At 43.3% G+C, this 14,779-nt stretch overlaps 1 protein-coding gene, 1 non-coding gene and 1 pseudogene across 3 annotated transcripts; 1 reads left to right on the forward strand and 2 right to left on the reverse strand.

Annotated features, from left to right (window-relative positions):
• Positions 1–408: 408 nt before the first annotated feature.
• LOC117088326 lies at positions 409–1,040 on the forward strand (annotated as a pseudogene). The gene has a single exon (XR_004439162.1). The product of XR_004439162.1 is annotated as a 60S ribosomal protein L17-like (transcript).
• A 1,230-nt stretch (positions 1,041–2,270) lies between these two features.
• Positions 2,271–4,483, reverse strand: ABT1 (activator of basal transcription 1). Its single transcript, XM_033219523.1, has 3 exons — positions 4,200–4,483; positions 3,315–3,511; positions 2,271–3,160 (listed from the first exon to the last, which is right to left on the reverse strand). Exons 1-3 carry the CDS (start codon positions 4,438–4,440, stop codon positions 2,780–2,782), a joined length of 819 nt encoding a protein of 272 aa, XP_033075414.1. The 5' UTR covers positions 4,441–4,483; the 3' UTR covers positions 2,271–2,779.
• Positions 4,484–6,136: 1,653 nt separating this feature from the next.
• TRNAY-GUA lies at positions 6,137–6,225 on the reverse strand. Its single transcript is given in 2 exon segments — positions 6,137–6,172; positions 6,189–6,225. It is a non-coding gene; the product is annotated as a tRNA-Tyr (tRNA).
• Positions 6,226–14,779: the final 8,554 nt, after the last annotated feature.

Genomic DNA, 14,779 nt, shown 5'->3' on the forward strand with positions numbered 1-14,779 from the left:
ACAAAGGATAAAATATTAAGAGGCAAACTGAGTCATATCTCTGAGCTCAGTTTTAATGGGGGGGATAACAATATTAGATAGTTGTGGATTAAATGAGTTACTTCATATAAAAAACAAAATGCTGTTTAAAAAGAAAGAAAATTGTGGATGTAAAAAAATTATTTTCCTACCCTCAATAGGCTTAAAGTCAAGGTGAAAGTCCCTAGGATATTTTATTCAACCCACTTATTCTCATTCCTCACTCCACCTGTGACTTAATCAGCTTGCCTGGCCGCAGGTGTGAGCTCTTTGTACCGAACTATTTTGGAGATGAAGCCTGAAATACCAACCCTTGAACATACTGTTATCTAATGCTGTCTGTCCACCCTGGGAATGCAATTTCTTTCTTCATTCAAGAAAGTCTTAAATAATAAGCGGCCTGAGGTAATCTGGGAAAATGGTTCGCTATTCACTTGACCCGGAGAACCCCACGAAATCATGCAAATCAAGAGGTTCCAATCTTCGTGTTCACTTAAGAACACTCGTGAAACTGCCCAGGCCATCAAGGGTATGCATATTCGAAAAGCCACGAAGTATCTGAAAGATGTCACTTTACAGAAACAGTGTGTACCATTCCGACGTTACAATGGTGGAGTTGGCAGGTGTGCCCAGGCCAAGCAGTGGGGCTGGACACAAGGTCGATGGCCCAAAAAGAGTGCTGAATTTTTGCTGCACATGCTTAAAATGCAGAGAGTAATGCTGAACTTAAGGGTTTAGATGTAGATTCTCTGGTCATCGAGCATATCCAAGTGAACAAAGCACCTAAAATGCGCCGACGGACCTACAGAGCTCATGGTCGGATTAACCCATACATGAGCTCTCCCTGCCACATTGAGATGATCCTTACTGAAAAGGAACAGATTGTTCCTAAACCAGAAGAGGAGGTTGCCCAGAAGAAAAAGATATCCCAGAAGAAACTGAAGAAACAAAAACTTATGGCACGGGAGTAAATTCAGCATTAAAATAAATGTAATTTAAAGGAAAAAAAAAAAAAAAAAAAAGAAAGTCTTAAATAAAACCCCAGTATGTCTACTGTACTTTCTAAGCTGTTAGCAACTGGAAGGAAAGTTTCTTCTTCACCTTGGTATCTCTTTATCTAGCAGAAGTAGCAATGGGCACTTGGAATTCTGAATAAATGAATATGCCAGCCTGTCAAATTCGGATTCTGGATTTTTCTGTTTCACTTGAAGACATCAATGACCTGAGGAAACAATTCACATGAAACAAATCCACAAGAAATAAAAACAGAAACAAGATGAAAGTTTCTGAGTGGAAACGTAGTTTGTGTGCCAAGTATAAGAGGTATGTGGATTGTGAGAAATGTTATACCAAGCTTTACTGTATGGTCCTTTTTACTGTACCCAGTAAAGTGCACCTATCAGGATCATAATGTGGTTAGGATATTTTATAGCCAAAGTAGACAAATCCACTCTACCCCATAAAACACAGATCATCACATTGACAGACAAAAAACAAAAACAAACAGCACAAGGAAAATACTAATTATAATCATCTATCACTTCCTGAAACAGCCTGGAAAATGATCAGAATTTTTGTCTACATGAGACTGTGTAGACTGTTTATTGTGACACCTAGGTTTTCAGTTCCTTTTAGTAGCTTACACTCATTCTTTGAAGCCTACAGGGCTGCTTTGCTGCAGCCCCACCATATATAAGTGCACCTGAAGTGCACTGGTTCTCTCCTAGGCTTTGCCCACCTTTACAATGGTTCCAACTCAACACTCCACCCAGGAAGCATTGTTTGCAATTGTGGGAGCACTCCAGACTCTTTCAAACTTCTCCTTTATTATTCTTACAGTTATTTTGTAGGAATGACCTGGAAAACTTGGTGAGGGCTGACTCACCACTGAAGACTGTGATCATCAATCAGGTCCCCCTTGAGAGGGCTCCATGACATGCCATAGGCCCCATTCCTCCCCATATATGCAGCTACCACGATGCCTATCTTATACTAGTGGCCTGTAAAACTCTTAATACTAAGATGTGTTATTACCTATTGTCACTGTTTCCTCAAACAATGGCTTAGAAAATGCTGACTTAAGATAACTAATTGATAAACTGGGCTAAGATATTAGACAGAAATTAAATAGAAAACAAATCCAGGTTAAACAGTAAGGTGGGTGGCAGGGGCGGGGGGGCTCTAAGATCAGGAGATGAAGGTGAACACAAGATGAAAGCTGGAACTTGTCCAATGACCCTCCCCAACAAAAATAAAAAGGCACATAAAAATATTTTTATTTTCTATAAATACATTAGGAAACGTATTTCTTCCCAACTCAGTCCACGCTATTAACTGTCAATTTTTTCTACATAAAAAAGATGCTAATACCACCCTCACCTGTGACTGCTAAATAGAGAAAGATTGCTGGGACTAGGCATTATCCCCCTAGTTGGAAATAAAGGCCCTTCCTGGGGGAAGGAAGTGGGATTTTTAGGGGACCCTATAGACGTAGGCAGCCAAGAGTCAAACAAAACAAGTATATGCAATAGTCATAATCATGCTAGTATGACAGTATGAATTAGGTGACTCAGCCAGGCATATACAGGAGTTCAGAGTGGGGACAGTGGAAGCCCTCAAAACTTGCACATTTGGGCCCTTAACAGAGACACTTGGTCTGAGAAACACAGTAAAATGTTTGCCTGAATAGTCACGATCATTCTAGTATGAGGTAGACAGGAAGCAGAGCAGGGCCAGGAGCTGGAAGGGGCCACCCTGGCCCTCAGGAGTCCCTGACAAGGGAAGGTCCCTCCATGCTCTCTGAGGGTGGCGGGGATCCAAAGATCCTGGCCAGGAGCCCTTTGTTGGAGCGGGCCTTGTCCTGGGCAGTCGCCAGGCGAGCCCGTTCACGGCCCCCTGGCCGTGCTGCTTTCCGAGCCCTCAGTTCCTGCTCAGTAGGACGTTGGGCAAATGTCCAGGAGCCATCTGGGCGAGCAGGATCCCCATCGGCCGCAAGAAAGCGTTGTCCCCGTTCCACACTTTGAAGATAGAAGTCGGTCTCACGCTTGGCCTGAGCAACCTCCGCTCTCAGGCGCTGCCTGCGCACCTGGCGTTCAAAGGCAAGGTGCTCGCTCAGGTGGGACCAGGTGAAACGGTGCAAGTACTGTGGGCAGAAAATAAGAAAAGATCAGGATAGTGCAGATTAGGGAGAAAGATGAGACAGGGGGACAAGACCAATGAGAAGCCATGGGTATACTTGGGCCAGAGCCGGGGAGAAGGGAGGGTGAGAGGTGTGGCAGAAAGATCTATCTCCTCACCTTGAGGTTCCAAAGATCATAACGGAAGGGGCTGCGCCTGCGGGCACCCATAGGCGTGTTGTGTAGACTGGCCGCCACGCGCTTGGCTATGCGCTTGTCACGGAACTCCACCCATCCCTCGGTGTAGTCCTTGCTATAGGACCGCTTTTTTCCTCCCGCAGCTGCTGCTGCTTTCTTCTTGCGTCTCACGAACTGGTCTGAGCGCCAAAGACAAAAAGACCCGTCAGGGACTATGCAGCACTCACTCAAAACCACTTCCCACTGCCCGCATCGTTCTTCACATCTGCCAGCGGGAGTCCCACCTGAGAGTTTTTGCCCAGGAGGGAGAAAACTGTAAATTGCACCCTTTCCTCCAGCTAACTCAATTCTTTCCTTAATTGTCCACTCCTTAATCTAGCCGGCTCTGAACGCTATTTAAAACCCGCGCAAGTCCCAAACCTCGATTTAAAACTGAGGGTGGAAAGAGGAAGGGCGGTTGATCAAACAGTTTCTTGACCTAGGCCGCGATGCCAAAGGGGTATGTTCAGCTTTGTAGAAAAGCTAACGAGGCTTTTACTCAAGTTGTACTCATGTAACAAACCAGTAAACAGATCCGGAAAGAGAGGTGAGCAGGGCCAGGATAAGAACACGAATAGTAACAATCCGAGAACTAAAGAACCACCAGACGCACTGCGCTACCCACTCTCCCCATATCCCCTCCGCCCACCCACCCCAGCATCCTCACAGACTGATTCACCAGCCAGGAGCCGAGCACCGCACTCCTCACCCCCAAAATCCAACAACTCGTGCCTCAGTCTCGCGCAGCGAAGCAACAGGACATCCATGCTTGCACCCCGCCAGCGAGCGACAACCTCATCCTTTCACCGTCAGGGTCTGCATACTTACCCTCAGCCTGAAAGAAGACGCGTCCGACCTCGCCATAGGCGCTGAGAAGGTTACGGACGTGCAGGGGACGGAAGCGCGGCGGGATATGGCCCAGGTACACGATACCTGGCACTACCCGCTTATTGCCGCCACAGGCCGCTTCTTCGGATTCCTGGTGCTCCTCCTCCGCGTCTACTGTCTGTTCTGTCTCTTCCAGCGGCTCGTGCTCCATTGCGGCCTTCTCCGATTCCTCTGCCTCCATGTTGACTGACACGAGTGGCGCGACGGCCGTAAAGTGCCTTGCCTACTGACGCAAAACGTGTGCGACGGCCTGAGACGAGGGGGCGGGGCCAAGGCGGTGATGACAAATGAAAGGATATGATTGGCGATGCTGTCGGGTACGGAGAAGGCCGAGAGGAGAGGGCGGAAGTGGGGTGGCAGGTCGAAAGCCAGATTCAGAGCGTGGAAGCAGGATGGGAAGCTTGGGTTAGGTTCACAGATTCCCTGTCACATCTCCAACTCAGGACACGCAGAACCAGAAAAGGCAGATCCCCAGATATAACCTACCCTATAGAACGCCGCTAAAGGCGGGTTGATGCCGGGTTTTTAGGGAATTTTGCAGAGCAGTTTTAGGGAAGTTTCTCTGTGTTCTAGCGATCAAAATAGCATTTTATTCAAGGGCCCTGGGTGCGATTCCAGCAGAGGAATGACTCACCTTTTAAAGGTTATAAATTTCATTTAAAAGATTTGAGTTTTGAAGTTTTAATTATTTCTGGAAATTTACCTTGGAATTTTGAATATTTTAAAATTTAATTTTGAAAAGTTTAATTTTGGAAATTTAATTAGATTTAATTTTTGAAAATTTAAATTGCGAACTTTCAGTTTAATATTTTACATTTGATTTTGTGAATGTCTGAAAATTTAAATATGTGACAATTATTTGAATAATTTGGCATCTATTACACATGTGTATTGATACATTATCCATATGCATACTTATGTTGCAAATACTTGTCAGAGGCGCACACGCCTCCAATTCTGGCGACCCCCCCGGCGGCGCGCTTAGTTCTGCCCTCCCTGGGTCTGTCCTCACAGATTCCCCATCAGATCACAAACCAGTTTTCCTTCTATGACCTACGTAACCACAGAACGGACAGGGCCCCGGCGGTGCTGCTCCTACCAGGCGACCTGCGAACCATCCCTAAGCCAAGCCCATAGCCGTTTTCCCCGCACGGGCTGGAGTCCTCAGTCTCTTACCGTCGCCCGAGGGCGCGACCAGCAGGGGGCGCCGTCCACATCCTTAAGGCGTTTCAGTTCTTGCGATCCGCGCCAGCGACAAGCTGACTGCAAAGGATATTGCTGGGAACCGAGTACAAATAATCCGATTAGCTTTCTGGAAGCAGCCCGGGGCGAGTTTGAGGACCATCAATATAAATCCGCCCTTGCTGCGGCCTGACAAAATTTCCCATCTCGCTCCAAGAGCGCAGAGTAGACCAGCGAATGGAAGCAGGGAGTAAATGTGTCCACTATTAAAATCAGAGATGACAGTTTTTGCCAGTCCCCAAGTATATTTCTAAAGTAACAGGGCCCGCACTCTTTCATGGAGTGTCTAAAAGTCTAATAATAGATTCTTCGAATTCAAACACGCCTGTGTTCATTAATTTTATTGAAGAGAACTTTCTGTCAAGTGTACACTAAGAGAACTTTCTGTCAAGTGTACACTGCCCCTTTTTTGAAGAGGAGCGGGATATCAAAATCCCATTCCCCACATTCCTCATAATCCCTCCTCAACTTGGTGAAAATTGACTCTCACTGTCCGTGAAGCAACCCTTGTTAGCAGTTTTCAAGGTGGATTATTTTCCTTCTCTGAGCGTCTTACAAATTCATGTATAAGCAAGCTGCACACTGCGTTCTCCAAGTTTCTTTCAGGCCCAGGAGAGACCCTTTTAAAAGGGAACTCCTCCGAGCCGGACTCGAACCAGCGACCTAAGGATGACTATATTCAAACCCCTACAGTCCTCCGCTCTACCAGCTGAGCTACCGAAGGATGTTGTTGCGTGTTATTTGGATACTTCAGAATTTACCTATTGCTTTTGACTATCCTGTATTCTTGTTCATTTTGAAAATATAGGGAAACGTGAGGAAAGTTTCGAGGATATTAGAAATGTTCCAAAATGTTCTAAAATGTTTTCAGCTGAGTAGGGATAGTGACTATACAAGTGTATGAACAATTCCCTTGAACATTTAAAATTTCACACAGGTCCAAAAAAAACCAGAAAAAAAAAACAACCCACGAATATTCCGTGTACTGCTCCCTTAGATAGAGTAGATAGGACCATTGCCCTTATTGCACGTGTTGTCCAGCTGTCCTGTCCGCTTAGCACCTCCTCTCTCTTTAGGAAGTGAATAATAAAGACAAGTTTATCTTAGACAACTGGGTTGAAGAGGGGGGACCTACCACCTTGAAGCGGAGTTACTGCACAGCTCATTTTGGAAACATTGAGATTCTCCTTTCTGAAGGGCAAGGAAAATTGCAGAATTTGTATAATTTGTAATTTGTGTTCAAGACACAAAACATGAGATGAGAAGTGCGTTGTGTGTGTACCTATGTTTAGGAATTGAGCGGCTCATATGATATTGCACAATTGTAATGGGACAAACAAATGAAACACAACGCTTCTCCCTCCCCCCACAATTTAAACAAGAAATATAACATTCTATTTACAGGTGTCAACCTAAATAACAAAGAGAAACTCTCTGAAAGAAAATGATGTTTATTTGGGAATAGAGCATTGCAATGAAAATACGAGTGCCATAGGAAACTATGTATATTCAGGGAGGTAAAGGAAGAAAAAGGTGTTTTTGAGTTGGAGTCTGGCTCTGTTGCCCAGGCTGGAGTGCAACGATCTTGGCTCACTGCAACCTCTGCCTTCCGGGTTCAAGCAATTCTCCTGCCTCAATCTCCCGAGTACCTAGAATTACAGATGCCCGCCACCACACCCGGCTAATTTTTGTATTTTTAGCAGAGACGGGATTTCACCATGTTGGCCAGGCTGGTCTCAAACTCCTGACCTCATGATCCACCCACCTTGGCCTCCCAAAGTGCTGGGATTACAGGCGTGAGCCACCGAGCCCAGCGACAAAGATTTTTAAGGGAAAAAATGAGAGGGATTATATAACTGTGTTGAAGTAATTATCGTGTGCTACAAAGATGGATAGTAGAGAGGAAGCTAGTCCAAGGTTGGACAGGCAGTTGTGAGGCAGATGTCCTTATAGAGGTATTTTTTGTGTAGGATTGTGATGGCCTGTGCAAGGTTATGGTTTTTGCAGTCTTTTGTGATAGTTTTTGTTATCAAGCATGGCCTTTTCCAGCTCTATTAATCAGCGTTTTTAGTTTGTTTGTGTGTTTGTGTGTTTTAACAATAGTGACTCCATCTTGATTCTGACAGTTTTCACACAGGTATGCTGTCATGCTTAGCTAATAAATGCCTATAATGGTATTCAGCTTCCTGGCGCCTAAGACAGAAATGAACACCAATGGGAAAAATGGGAAGGCATCTGGAGAGACTTTTCTTTTTTATAAAATTATTAAAACTATATGGAAATTATAAATTGTGAAATTTATGGAAAGGAGTTCTGGTGAATTTATCTATAAAAGATCCTCACTTATTAAAGTTCTCCATAATTGTAATCTTGACAAAAATATGCTTTTTTTCCCAAAAGATCCTCTCCAGCATTTCCCATGGGAAATATCTGCAGCAACATAACTAGTATGTAATTCAGTTACTCAATTCATTGCCATGACAAACTAAGCATATACAGTCTGGTAAATTCCTTTTCAATAACGTAGCCTAGCAGGGGAAAATACGAGAAGCCAGAGAAGAGAAATGAGCAGATTCTGTATGAGATGGTCTCTGCCCATATGAAGTGTACTTACCTGAGCCTTGGACACCAGATGTAAAAGCAGTTGACCAACCCTGCCATTTCACCACCAAACCCCAGGATCTCAGTTCACGTGCTTTCTTGAATAAAAGCTTCACTAATTTTCACAGGGGGCAGTAAATATACTGAAAAAAATGCTCAGTATGTTTCTCATCAGTTACTGCTATGCTCACAAGCTCCCAGAGCCTCATGCCTCCCAGTGACATGGTACTATAGAGTTGATTTTGATCGGGAAGAACTCCAATTGCTAATCTCATCAATTATTTTCTTTACCTATAAACTAATCCTAGCATGAGAATCTCACCTCAGGGCTGTTAAAGTTGGAATTTCATTTGCCTGAAATGCTCTTTCCCCTGATAATCCCCAAGATTTGCCTCCTGGGAATACAAGAACAAGTGATTAGGACCTTTCCGCACTAGATATCTGTATCACTTTGTGGGAAGACTTCCTTCTTCCTCTTCTTACAGAATCTGGTGTCAGAACGACCATTCTATTCCCTCTTGCAGACACAAGTTCAAAATGGGTTTATGGATAAATCTAACTCTGAAATAATTCTTGGAGATGTATCATCATCAATTGATTACAATCTCACCCTGTACCTTCTCTATTGTTTTAGTACCTTTTCAACTTATGAATTGAGTCCTACCTAGATGGTTTTAACTTCTCTTGAAGCTTACAGACCACTATAATATTCCTATGGAATAAAAAGGAACAAACTATTGGTAAATGTAATAACAGGGATGAAAGTCATCTGCATTATGCTGAATTTAAAAGGCCAGATACAAAAGGCTACATACTATGGTATTCCTATGAACTTCTTGCAAGTGCAAAACTATAGGGACAGAAAATATCCATAGTTGCTGCTGGGGTAGAAGATAGGGGAAGAAATTAATTATAAAAGAAACATGGTGATTCAGTAAGGCCAAAATAGAAAAAGAAGAAGAGGAAGAAGGAGAAGGAGGAGGAGCGGAGAGGAGGAGAAGGAGAAGGAGGAGGAGAGGAGAAGGACAAAAGAGAAGGAGGAGGAAGAGGAGGAGGAGGAGAAGAAAGAAGGAAGAAAGAAGAAGAGGAAACAACATGGGAGGCTAGGCCTGGTGTCATGCCTATAATGGCTTGAACCCAGGAGTTCCAACCTGCAGTAAGCTATGATGGAAGAACTGCACTCCAGCCTAGGCAACAGAGCATGACCCTGTCTAGAGATAAACTTACATGATTATGATTAATTGATTTTTGACAGAAGTGCCAAGGTAATTCTATAAGAAAAAGATAATCTTTGCAAAATGATTCTGCAAAAACTGAATATCCATATGCAAATAAATGAACTTAGACCCTTATATCACACAATGTACAAACATTAATTCAAAATTAATCAAAGACTTAAATGCAGGGACTAGAACACAAAACCTCTAGAAGAAAATGGAGAAGAAACTCTTTGTGACTTTAGGTTAAGCAAAAAGATTTTAAATGGGACACAAAAGCATAAACCGTAAAGGAAAAAATAAGTTGAATTTCATTACAGTTTAACAAAAAATCTGCTCCTTAAAATATACTGTTAAGAAAAGACAGTCAGGCCAGGCATGGTAGCTCATGCCTATAATCCCAGCCCTTGGGAAGGCTGAGGCCAGCGGATCGCTTGAGTCCAGGAGTTCAAGATCAGCCTGGGCAACACAGTGAAATCCCGTATCTACCAAAAGAAAAAAAAAAAAAAAGTCAAGTCACAGATTAGAAAAAGATACTTGGAAAACACTTCCCTGATGAAGGACTTGTAACCAGAACATATAACATACTCTTGCAACTCAATAATAAGACCAGACAATACATTTTTTTAAATGGACAAATGATTTGGACAGATATTTTACAAAAGAAGCTGTACTGATGGCCAATAAGCGTAAAAAGATATTCAACATCACTATTCATTAGGGAGATGCAAATTAAAGCCACAATGAGATGCTTTACACACCTAAGAGAATGGCTAAAGTTAAAAAAGAAAAAAAAAGGTGAGAAATTAACAGTGCCAAGTGCTGATGATGATGTGAAATAACTGAAATTCTCATATATTGCTGGTGGGAGTAAAAACTGTTCCACCTTGAAAAACACTGTCAGTTTTTAAAAATGAAATTATACGTATATTTGCCATAACACTATATGAATATTTATAGTAGCTTTATGCATAACCGCCAAAACTGTCTGGGCTGGAGATATAATAATGTGAGTTATCTGCACAGAAACAGGTTTAAGTTCATGACCCTGGAGGAGACTCTCAAAGAATTGGGTGTAAATAGATAACAGAAGAGGACTAAGAACTAAAGCCTGGGGAGAAAAACAATGTTAAGGAGTCAGGGAGAAGAGGAAGAACCAGTAAAGAAGACTAGGAAGAAGCTATCAATGAGGAAGGAGTAACTCAAAGAGAGTGTGATGCCCCAGAAGCCAAATGAAGAAAATATACCAAGAAGAATTGAGCGTCCCAATCTAATGCTGCTACTGATGAACCATGTAAGAGAAGGCAGAGAATTGATCATTAGATTAGCAACAGTGAGGTCCACGGGAACTTTGAAAAGAGCCATTTATGTAGAGATGAGAGACAAATTGGAGTAAGTTTAACACAGAGGACAGGCTGGATGCAGTGGCTCAAGCCTGTAATCCCAGCACTTTGGGAGGCCAAGTCGGGAGGTTCGCTTGAGACCAGGAGTTGGAGACCAGCCTGGGCAAAATGGAGAGACCCCATCTCTACAAAAATTAGCCACAGGTGTGGTGGCACGCACCTGTAGTCCTGGCTACTCGGGAGGTTGAAGTGGGAGAACAGCTTAAGCTGAGGAGGTTGAGGCTGCAGTGAGCTGGTATCATGCCACTGCAGTGCAGCCTGAGTAACAGAGCCAGACCCTGTCTCAAAAAAAAAAAAATAAAGGAAAAAAAATAAAGAAAAGACTGAGTGCAAAGACAAGAAAGACCGAGGACCATTCTTTCAAGATGTGTGAAGCAGTAGCTGCCAGAGGATAAACAATAAAGAAGGGTTTGTTTCCAGATCAGGGAGGCCGGGCGCGGTGGCTCACACCTGTAATCCCAGCACTTTGGGAGTCCAAGGCGGGTAGCTCACAAGATCAGGAGATCGAGACCATCCTGGCTAACACGGTGAAACCCCGTCTCTATCAAAAAATACAAAAAAAAAAAAAAATAGCCGGGCCTGGAGGTGGGCGCCTGTACTGTAGTCCCAGCTCCTCGGAGCCTGAGGCAGGAGAATGGCGTGAACCCGGGAGATGGGGCTTGCAGTGAGCGGATATCGCGCCATTGCACTCCAGCCTGGGCGACAGAGCGAGACTCCGCCTCAAAAAAAAAAAAAAAAAAAAAATATCAGGGAGAAGTTTATTTCACTATCAACCGATAGAGTCAAGAAACGTTAATTTCAAGATCAGTTAATTTCGGCCAGTTGCGGTGTAATTCCAATACTTTGCGACGCTGAGGCAGGCAGATCACCAGAGGTCAGGAGTACAAGACCAGCCTGTCCAACATGGTGAAACGCAGTGTCCACTAAAAATACAAACTAAATTTAGCCAGGTGTGGCTAAAGAGTCAAGAAAGGTTAATTTCAACATCAGTTAATTTCGGCCATTCGCAGTGTAATTCCAACATTTTAGAACGCTGAGGCAGAGGTCGGAAGTTCAAGACCAGCCTGTCCAATATGATGAAACCCAGTATCTACTAAAAATACAAAAAAAAAAAAAAAAGCCAGGTGTGGTGGCGGGTGCCTGTAATCCCAGCTCCTCTGGAGGCTGAGGCAGGAGAATCGCCTGAACCCAGGAGGCAGAGGTTGCAGTGAGCTGAGATGGCACCACTGCACTCCAGCCTGGGTGACAAAGCGAGACTCCATCTCTAAATAAATAAATAAAATAAAATCATATGAAATAAAAGAGTCCAAATAGCCAAAGCAATACTAAGCAAAAAGAACAAAGCCAGAGGAATCACACTACTCATCTTCAAACTATACTGCAAAGCTACAGGTAACCAAAACAGCATCGTACTGGTACAAAAACAGACACATAAACCTATGGAACAGGATAGAGAACCCAGACATAAAGTCACACAACTATAACCATCTCATCTTTGACAAAGCTGACAAAATAACAAGCAATGGAGAATGGACTGTGTTCAATAAATGGTGCTGGAATAACTGGCTAACCATGTGCAGAAGATTGAAACTGGACCCATACCTTTCACCATATACAAAAATTAACTCAAGATTTAAATGTAAGACCTCAAACTATAAAAATCCTAGAAGAAAACCTATGAAATACCATTCTGGACATCAGCCTTGGCAAGTAATTTATGACTAAGTCTCCAAAAGCATTTGCAACAAAAACCAAATTGTTAAGGGGAATGTAATTGAACTTCTGCCCAACAAAAGAAACTATCAAGGGGCCTGGTTCACTCGCTCATACCTGTAATCCCAACACTTTGGGAAGTGGAAGCATGTGGATTACCTGAGGCTAGGAGTTGGAAACCAGCCTGGCCAGTATGGCGAAATCCCATCTCTACTAAAAATACAAAAATCAGCCAGGCATGGTGGCACACACCTGTAGTCCCAGCTACTCAGGAGGCAGAGGCATGAGAATCACTTGAACCTGGAAGGCCAAAATTGTGGTGTGCCGAGATCGCACCACTGCACTCCAGCCTGGGCTACGGAGTGAGACTCTTGTGTCAAAACAAACAAAACAAAACAAACAAACAAAAAAACCGTCAACAGAGTAAATAGACATTCTACAGAATGAAGAAAATATTCACAAATGCATCCGACATAGCTCTAATGCTAAGGATTCATATGGAACTTAAATAATTCCATGAGCAAAAAACAAATAACTCCAATAAAAAATGGGGAAGAGACATGAACAGACACTTTTCAAAAGAAGACATACATGCAGCGAACAAATATATGAAAAATGTTCAACATCGCTAATTAGAGAAACAGAAATCAAACCTCAATGAGATACCATTTCACATCAGTCAGTATGGCTGTTATTAAAACATCAAAAATAATGGATATATGGCAAGGTGGCAGAGAAAAGGGAATGCTTACATTTCCACTGTTAGTGGGAATGTAAATTAATTCAGCTACTGGGCAAAGCAGTTTGGAAATTTCCCAAATAACTTAGAACTACCATTTGACTCATCAATTCTACTACTGAGTATATACACAAAGGAAAATAAATCATTCTACCAAAAAGACACATGCATAAGTATGTTTGTTGCAGCACTATTCACAATAGCAAAGACATGGAATCAACCTACATACCCACTAAGGGTGGAATAAAGAAAACGTGATACATATACACCATGGAATACTACACAGCCATGAAAAAGTACAAAATCACGTCTTTTGCAGCAACATGGGTGCAGCTGGAGGCCACTATTGTAAGTGGATTAACTCAGGAACAGAAAACCAAATACCTCACCTTCTCTCACTTATAAGTAGGGAGCTAAACACTGAGTACACATGGACACAAAGGTGAGAACAATAGACCCTGGGAACTACTAGAGGCAGGAGGATGGAAGGAGGATGAGGGTTGAAAAACTATCGGGTACTATGATTACTACCTTGGTGATGGGGACGTTCGTACACCAAAACCGAGCGACACGCAATTTAGTCACGTAACAAATCTGCCTATGTAGCCCCTGAACCGAAAATTTAAAAATAAAAAAGTTCTCAAAATTTTTTCTTCATTTTCTGTGCCTAAAGAATAAAAAAGTATTGGCCAGGCGCGGTGGCTCATTCCTGTAATCCCAGCACTGTGGGAGGCCGAGGCGGACGGATCGCTTGAATCCAGCAGTTCGAGACTAGTTTGGCCGACAAAGCGAGACTCTCCCACCACACCCCTCGTCTCTCCAAAAATAGCTAGGGGTGGTGACTCGAGCCTGTAGTCCCAGCTACTCGGGAGTCTGAGGTGGGAGGATCATTTGAGCCCAGGAAGTCCAGTGAGCCCTTCAGCCTGGGCGACAGAGCGAGATTGTCTAAAACAACAACAACAACAACAACAACAAAAACCCCCACACACAGAGAAAAAGAAAGAGAGAAGAAGAAAAGTAACAAGATAGCAGAGGACCCCAAAAGTCTTCGTATATTCTAACCTCCAATAAAAACTGAAATGAAAACCTTGGGGCCAGGGTGCTCCTGGCATTCCCCACACCTCCCACGCGCCTTCTTAACTGAACTCCATTGCGGGCGTTGGCGGCGGTTTGCTGGTGGAACGTCAACTCGGGTCGGGGATGGGGAGGGGAATAAAAACTGCATTTGATGATCAGTAGCGGGAAATAAGAATGACATCAAGAAACCAAGAGCCAGGAGGAGACTCAGGGAGGGAGTGGAGGTGAAGAGTGTTGCGAGGTACAAATTTCACAAGGAAAAAGTGAAGCCTCAGACTTCCTGGAAACACTGCTTTTCATCTACGCAGGCGCCCTTCGGTGAAGCTACCACGTTTCTGGTTTATTCCTAAAAGATTTTACGCATGTAACCAAAAATTGTCTACTCGCGCATGGTTGAGCCTAAGGGGCCCTCTGATTCATTTTTTTCTAGATCTTTGTTTTCGTAAAACACTTTTTTTCTAGATCTTTATTTATTTTCGTAAAGATCATATATGTCTGGAATCACTCATCCGTAAGTCAAAACCGCCG

This window comes from Trachypithecus francoisi, unplaced genomic scaffold (genome assembly GCF_009764315.1).
Source record: "Trachypithecus francoisi isolate TF-2019V2 unplaced genomic scaffold, Tfra_2.0 Lachesis_group10, whole genome shotgun sequence".
Lineage (NCBI taxonomy): Eukaryota > Metazoa > Chordata > Mammalia > Primates > Cercopithecidae > Trachypithecus > Trachypithecus francoisi.